At 34.6% G+C, this 8,060-nt stretch overlaps 1 protein-coding gene across 3 annotated transcripts; it reads right to left on the reverse strand.

Moving 5' to 3' along the window:
* Window positions 1–1,516: 1,516 nt before the first annotated feature.
* Window positions 1,517–7,734, reverse strand: LOC112016681 (DNA repair protein RAD51 homolog 3). Of its 3 annotated transcripts, none has more exons than XM_065759920.1 (9): window positions 7,499–7,734; window positions 4,478–4,576; window positions 3,215–3,337; window positions 2,976–3,009; window positions 2,834–2,904; window positions 2,517–2,743; window positions 2,262–2,393; window positions 1,995–2,061; window positions 1,517–1,876 (listed from the first exon to the last, which is right to left on the reverse strand). In XM_065759920.1, the coding sequence occupies exons 1-9, from the start codon at window positions 7,608–7,610 to the stop codon at window positions 1,701–1,703; spliced, it is 1,041 nt and encodes a 346-aa protein (XP_065615992.1). In that variant the 5' UTR covers window positions 7,611–7,734; the 3' UTR covers window positions 1,517–1,700. The 3 variants fall into 3 exon arrangements, with proteins under 3 accessions (XP_065615992.1, XP_065615993.1, XP_065615994.1); XM_065759921.1 differs by lacking the exon at window positions 7,499–7,734 and adding an exon at window positions 6,199–6,210; XM_065759922.1 differs by lacking the exons at window positions 4,478–4,576; window positions 7,499–7,734 and adding an exon at window positions 4,137–4,313.
* Between the last annotated feature and the right edge of the window lie 326 nt (window positions 7,735–8,060).

The following is an 8,060-nucleotide window of genomic DNA, read 5'->3' on the forward strand; positions in this document are numbered from 1 at the left end:
TCATTCAAACTTCAACCCTATAGTGAAATGACCCATAGCTCATAATTAATTAATCTTCAAGCAGCTGACATGTTACATGTGTGACATGTGCACACCATCCACTAAGTTTCTTACACATGTTTCCTCTAAAATTAGAGTTGTTCAAAGTCTAAAAACCATTCTTGACTGTGAGACCCTATAAGAAAAAAGGAGTGGTACAATAAGTAAAGCTTAAGACCAAATTCCACTCTCAAAAGTAAATTACCATAAAAACCTGTATCTACTTGTGACATATTAGTGGATCTTGTCAAACACTAACACCGTTACTTAAACTACTATTACATTAAATATTATTTAGAAGGACAAATGTTAGGTAGTTACATCATAAATCTTTTTCTTTTTAATTAATTCTCTTCCTCCATTCTATACTTAAATTATATTAATAGCTAAAATGCGTAATGCATAGAATAAAACAATGTTTATATATAATATTTTTAATCAATAAATATTAATAAATCAAAAATCAGAATAGAGAATTTGTAGAAAATAATTTACTTAATTTAATTAAAATTTATTTAGAAAATATACAATCTATTATCTAATTTGATAAGAATTTGTTTAGTATTGGATTATTTTGTCCAAAAAGATAATTTCTAATTAATTTTAACTAATTCAATCTAACACTATTTATAAATTTAAAAAAAAGATTACAATATATAAAGTAAGAGTAATGCTACAGTCACAAACTATTTTACAATATTTTTACAAAATTTTGATGTGACCAACATTTTATTAGTTTTCATTTAGACCCATCATTAATATTATTTTTTCATTTACCAATAATCACTCACTACATCAACAATTTATAAAATAATTTGTATCTCTAACATTATTCATAGAATAACTGCTTATAAATGTTAACTTTCAAAATCTAACATTAAACAGAGTCAACAAAAAGTAACTTCTTTTATTTTATATTATTATATAGTTATAAATATAAATATTTACATGATAATATAAAATAAAAGCAGTTCCTTTTTGTTGACTCTATAGTCTATTCGATGTTAGATTTTGAAAGTTAACATTTTTTTAATTTATTGATAATATATATAAATAAAAATTATATATTTACAATTTTCGCATCCTAAATTTTCTCTCTTTTTTTTTTTATTAACTTTTTTATTTTGTCTTTTTTAGCAATACGCGTGACAGTAGCTATCTGTTTGTATGCTAGGCAGTCCACGCAATTTTGAATTGACATTTTTATTTTCTATTTAATTATTTAACACTTATGATAGAACTTGAACCTAAGACTTGATTTAGTTTCAACTCACTAAGTTACCACCTGAACTGAGACCCATATAGGCTCATTTATTTGTATTTATGCAAAGCAAGTTTAAAATTTAATTAAAAGCACTTCAACTCGAAATTACACAACTCCAAAGCTGTTGAAAGTGATCGATTGGTATAGCTTATATTCATTGGTTTACTACTTTGCTTTGCTTAAAAATAAGCTGAACAAAAATTACAGCTAAAGTTTGAAAAATGTGAGACTTCTGTACATTCTTTTTTAAGAAAAAAATTAAGCTAAACCAAACTGACACAAATAAAACATATTAGTTGCTGTAATTATCTTTAATGATCAAGCATTAATTTATTTTAACGACTTACCTATGGTGCTGATGTTGGAGTTTTAAGTTGTATCTCACACTATCTAAGTCTCACATCATTTTTATGCGCTTACAGTTTGAAGCAGAATTCCTAATACCTTTAGAGGTCACAGAATATGGTGCAGATGCTAATCGGAGGGAGGGTGACTTGTCAATGTATGCATATCGTTCATTGCCATTCCAGTATAAAATGACTCGATTTGTGCACGAATGTGACCAGCTATCACCTGCCCAGCAAGATGAAACAACTCTTAAAAAAGGGCAAGTGGCAATGGGAAGTAAACTATTGACTATGCGAACTACGAATTCAAGAAGGTGGTGGGAGCTAAGTGAGAAAATACTTACCCAGTGCAAGAGTTAATTGAAATGAACCATCTATATACTTGGTGGTCACCTGATTCAACAAAACAACCTGCAGAAAATAACATAAAATATTAGTACAAGAAAACTAATGGTGGTCAGATATCACCAGTAAAGACTTTAATTATGAAAGTGAACCTGAGAAATACAAGTTGGTTCCATTGCATTCAAATCTCTACTTGAATTGGCAATAGCGAGTTTGCCACAAGTTTACCATGTTAAATCCTACAAAGAGACCAAATTAATTCTTACCGCCAAACTAAAATCTTTTGCAAGTTTCATCAGCTTTAAAGCCATTCCGCTTAGTAATCGAGTCCTGAGGGCCATGTCATCAAAATCTTGGCGGAAGTGGAAAGTAACACTATCAACAATAACAATCTTAACCTGAAATGAATTTTAGTAATAAAAAAAATTAACAACAAAAACATATAAATTTATATACCACTTCACACACAGACAAACATTAAAGCAAGGGACAAAATTAATAAGCTAATAAGAAGTACCCACATCTTTATGCTCTGAGATGAATTTGTCTAAGTAATTTATAAGAGCAATTTGCTCGGTGTAACTGCAGACTCTGAAATAGAATATGTTTTCCAAGATATTGTTGGGGTGCATTTTAAGTTGGCAAGCTTGAAAATCCTTCCGCAAAAGGGCACCACATTCTGACATGTCTTCTATGCATGCTTCAACAATTTGTAAAGCACGTTCGACCATAAAGCTGCCTTCTGTATCTAAGCTTCACAAAAACAAAAATATGAAAAGCAGTTGGAGACCTGCATCAAATGGTCTGTGAGGAACAGTTATGAATGTGAGGAACTCACCTATATATATTGCCTTTCCTCCTAAGCCACCATAATCAACCGGAATTTGAACATTGATAGCAAGTTGAATCCTGTAAATTTAAGTAAACATTAACTGCCACTAAAACGCCCACAAGGAAAAAATAATAATGATGACCCATACCCCAGCTGTGTTTTACCAATGCCCGGAACTCCACCTAAACAATAAAAACAACAAAAAAAAATCATCTCCTCACCAAAATAAAACTTGCCAAGTACTTATGCTAATAAACAAAGTGCAGAAAACATGTAAATTGATGATTATAACAACATAGCATGTACTTTTATTTTAATTTATTGAATTTTTTGGGAGGACAGGGAACAATGTTGCGTGCATCTCAATTAGAGAAAAGAAAAACTAACCAATTTCAGTAACTTCTTTGCAATTTATTCCCCCACCAAGGATGTTATCCAGATCCTCACAAGATGTAGTGATGCGTGGAAACATCTCCTCCTCATGGAGCATATCCCAAGCAGTTTGCGCACCTGCACAAAATGAAAAGCAAAAAAAAAATAATAATAATAATAACTGTAGGTAGACAGATTCCTAATTAGAAAGAAAATGGCGACCCAGTGAGACTCAATAGCCTTGGCTCAATTTTATTTTTTCAGAGGGGGAGAGAGAAGAAGGCCCGAATGGGTTGTTTTACTAACCAAATTGATGATACTGAAACAAAAGTAGAACACTTCACAATGATAAAATTGCTTCAACTAAATTAGAGGACCGCATAATTTCATCAAAGATTTATTTTTCAAGTCTCTCTTTCTTTTTCTTGGTAGAGAGATGAACAACTAGAAAATACAACCATTGTCAAAGTAATTTCCCATACAAAAGTACAAAATGGCCAAGAAATGGCATCTCTGTAAAAGTATAACCTAACTAAATTATTCACACAAGAGGATAGCAGATCCTATAACACTTGAATACACTAACCAGAACTGAAAATTGTATAATGTGTACGTGCACTTAAGTGTGTAGCATTTTTGAAAAAGAAGTTACATTATTTGAAAGAGATGACTGTAAACAAAGAAGGTACGCAATTTGATGTTGACACAATAGAATGCTATATTGGCAAGTATCGAGATTCGACTATATAGCATGCTATTTTGACAAGTATCAAGATTTAGGCTAGCAAAGCATCTTCAGGGAGAACAACATAAGTGTCCTGTATAATGGTACCACAATGTTTGAGGTCTCTCATTGGCAACTTCCTAAGATTGTTCCAGAAAAGTCTTCAATTTTTGAAATGAAAGACTTATGTACGAGGTCAAGGATGATACGTACCTTGAGGGTGTGTATGAAACCGGTGAGACAGTGTGCAACAAAGTCTCATTTTGACGAAACTGCTTCGCTTCTGACACCAAGCGCTTCAGAATTGCACGGTTTGCTAAGCGCCTTGCACGTTCCATGAATGAACAATGAGAGAAAAGCTTCCCTTTTTTTTTTTTGTTTTTTTTGTTTTTGGTGAGCAGAGCATCTTCAGGGAGAACAACATAAGTGTCCTGTATAATGGTACCACAATGTCTGAGGTCTCTCATTAAAACTTCCTAAGATTGTTCCAGAAAAGTCTTCAATTTTTGAAATGAAAGACTTAAATATTGACATATGATGGAGAGAATATATACCATTAACAGTACCACAACCTCCTGCTGACCCATCCAACCTATGACTATGTGATGCAACCCTCATAATTTCAGCAGCTTCATTATCCGAAATTTTTAGATCTGTTCAAGGATTAAAAAAAATAAATGTTAAAACACGTCAATCTAACACATTAAAGAAATGGAAGAAGCTGATTCATGTGAGAAAAACTCAGACATGACGTTTAAAGCTAGCATAAAAGTAACAAAGAGAACTATCTAGGTGATTCCTAAATGCATTTATTGAGAAGATATATCTTACTCTAAGCAAAAGGAAAAATATGATGATCAATTCTATTTACACAAGGTTTTGTTATTGTCTTAGATGGAAGCAATCTTTTTATTATTATTTATATATAAGTAATAAGAATTTATTGATAAAGAAACAAGAACTCTATATTCAAGATGATGAACAAAAAGCATCTAAAACAATTACAACCAAATCAAAACAAGCAACTAAAAGAGAGCTGCCTGGAAATCAATAATAGAAGTACAATGTGTAAAACCCCAACCCCAAGACCAATCAATTAGGGTCCTGATTAGCAAGGAATTCAAATGATCAAAAGGTCTCTCAACATCCTCCAAAGTGCGGCTGTTTCATTCCTTCCGCACTAACCACATCAGACATCCTGGTACCAGTACCAAATTCCAAACATTCAAGGAATGTTCCCCCAACCAATTTTGCCAACCAAATAGAAGAGAGATGACCCTCTCGGGCATCACCCACTGAATCCCAAACATCTGAAACACTAAACTTCATAGTGCATGAGAAAACTCACAGTGTAGCAAAAGATGATCCACCTATTCCCCACAACACTGGTTGACTAGGGTAAAACCCCTCTTAACAAGATTATCAATTGTGAGAATCCAACCCCACACCATTGTCCACAAAAATAAAGACACCCTCTTAGGGGCCTTAACACACCTAATGCCCTTCCAGGGAAAAAGAAATAGTGAGGGCCTTAACACGTCCTGGATGGAAACAATCTACTGTGCCAACATAGTGAAACTGAAATTCTAGTAACTGTGGCCTCTTCTCTTCAAATCCACAAACATGAAGTATTAAAAACATAAGTATTGGCATAGGATTCAATTTATGGGTTGGGACCCAATTATGTTATATCAATTCTTCAAGTTCTTAAGAGTTCAAGTTAACTCAACTAGTAAAATAGGGGGCTTAGTACTTAATAATGCTAACTAAAAAAAGAAACCTAATGGCGTCTTGGCATGATGGTAAGAGCAATCTTCGCAAAGCAAACACTATCGGTTTAAATCCTACCGTATCTATCTCAAAAATTTCTCCGAGTTCCTTTGTCTTTTTCTCCACTATCCAACAATACTAAAATTACTTTATGCAATGTGATTGGATCAATATAGCCAATAATCTCAAAAGAAATATAATTATTGAGAAAAAAAAAATCTGGGGTTCTAATACATAACTCGCCCCCAAACATAAATATCTGGTTCCGCACCTGGGTTTTCTATAAAATCATAAATTAGAACCCGTGAATTAAAACTTTACAGGAACAAACTGAGAGAGTAATTACATCAAACACTTAGCGAGGTGCATCGGTCACTGGTAAGAGACCAAAAGTAATTCAAAGCCAGAAATTTTGATATGAAGATCAACAATATCACACATACAAAATGTCCATTTTTTCCCCAAAAAAAAAAAAAAAAAAAAGGGCAAAAGAGAAAGATGTAACCTCTGGCAAGGGGGGAGGGAGAGAGAGGATGTGGGATAGTGGGGCTAGGGGATGGATGTGGGGTGGATGAAGGGATGGTAAAGGTAGGGGATGGATGTGAGGTGAATGCAGAGATGGTAAACCTAGGGGATGGATGTGAGGTGAATGCAGGGATGGTAAGGCTAGGGGATGCATGTGGGGTGTATGGAAACCTAGGGGATGGATGTGAGGTGAATGCAGGGATGGTAAGGCTAGGGGATGAATGTGAGGTGAATGCAGGGATGGTAAGGCTGGGGGATGCATGTGGGGTGTATGGAGAGGAATCGGGAGTAGGGACAACCTGAAGGGAAGCAACAGGCGGACGAGAGGGACATCCCGTCGGAGTTGTGCTCGTGCTTGGGCCCTCAGTACTGCTTGGGCCCGCAGGAGTAGCTGCGTCCTCATTCGGGGGCTCAGGGATGGGAGGTTGTACATGGTCAATATGATGCACTGCCGTCAGCACATCAGTAATGTCCTCGTGCTCCTCCGTGCCCACTGGGTGATGCCTCGACAAACGGTTGACAAGTGAAACCTGCACATGAAAAACCCACATTAGTAATGCGTAAATCATCAACAATGCCAATCGATAATAAAATAAATGTTGGTTTTGAATTGGATCTAGTAGTAATAATTGCAAATTATAAGGAGAGCAAGTGCTAAGCAGAAAATGTAATAACATATATCATGTGTTGTAAACAGTGGTTTCGTGCTAACAAGTATAGTAAGATGTAAAAAACATGGAGAACTTACCGGCATAGTCAACTTAGCACCGGGCCTATCGATGAACCTCCGAGTTACCCTATCGAACCAGCCAAAGTACTCTTGCTGTGGAGGCATCTCACCAAGCACTACTTGAAAACGCCATTGAAGGTGATTACGCCAGTGGACTATATGCACAGCATGTCTCCGCATCCAATCCACACCAACCTTCCCCCTTAAATCAATTTTATGTAGGACTGTATCAGTGGGTCCGTTTGGATTGAACTTATTGTTGCTGAAACTGAAAACTGAAAACTGAAAACTGAAAACACTGTAGCAAAATAAATTTTAAATGTGTGAATAGTACTGTGGGACCCATTTTTAATATTTTTTATTGCGTGAACAGTAAGAATAGTGCGTGAACAGTAATTTCTGTCCCCTGCACAGTAATTTTACTGTTCATGCGGGAAAAAAAAAAAAAAAAAAGGGAAAACGCACGGATCCAAAACGTGAACAATACAAAATGTCCATTTTTTCCCAAAAAAAAAAAAAAAAAAAAAAAAGCAAAAGAGAAAGATGTAACCTCTGGCAAGGTGGGAGGGAGAGAGCGAAGAAAACGAAGAGAGAGTTGTATAGCCTGCTGCTATCAGTTTGCCTCTCTGTGATGCTGATATGGGCAACCGACCCACTTCCATTTTCACTCTTTTGATTGAAAGCTCGCCCTCACAAATAAACGAAACAGTGTTTGAGTTTGAGAGAGAGAGAGAGAGTGTCTGTGTGTGAGGAATTTGTGTGCTCACTGAGTTGTGGCGCTTAAAAGTTAAAACCACTTTAGTGTTGAAATGCGGGAAAGTCTTGTTTGGCTGGGGGAATTTAAAATTTAACTGCATGTTTTATTTTATTTCCTCCAAGGTATTTCTTCAAAATATAAATAAAATGTAAAGGGTATAGTAACTTTTTACTTTTTTTTTTTTATTAACTCTCTTATTTATATTTATTACAATAAATACATTATAGTATTTTCTACTCCATTCTATTTTATCTCTTTATAAATTTTCAAGATAATGTAATAATGAGACCATATTTTATGAAAGGAACACGCCGTACAACTATTATATAAGATCATTTTTATTATTAAATAATAT

The sequence above is a fragment of the Quercus suber genome, unplaced genomic scaffold, assembly GCF_002906115.3.
Source record: "Quercus suber isolate HL8 unplaced genomic scaffold, Cork oak 2.0 scaffold_346, whole genome shotgun sequence".
Taxonomy (NCBI): domain Eukaryota; kingdom Viridiplantae; phylum Streptophyta; class Magnoliopsida; order Fagales; family Fagaceae; genus Quercus; species Quercus suber.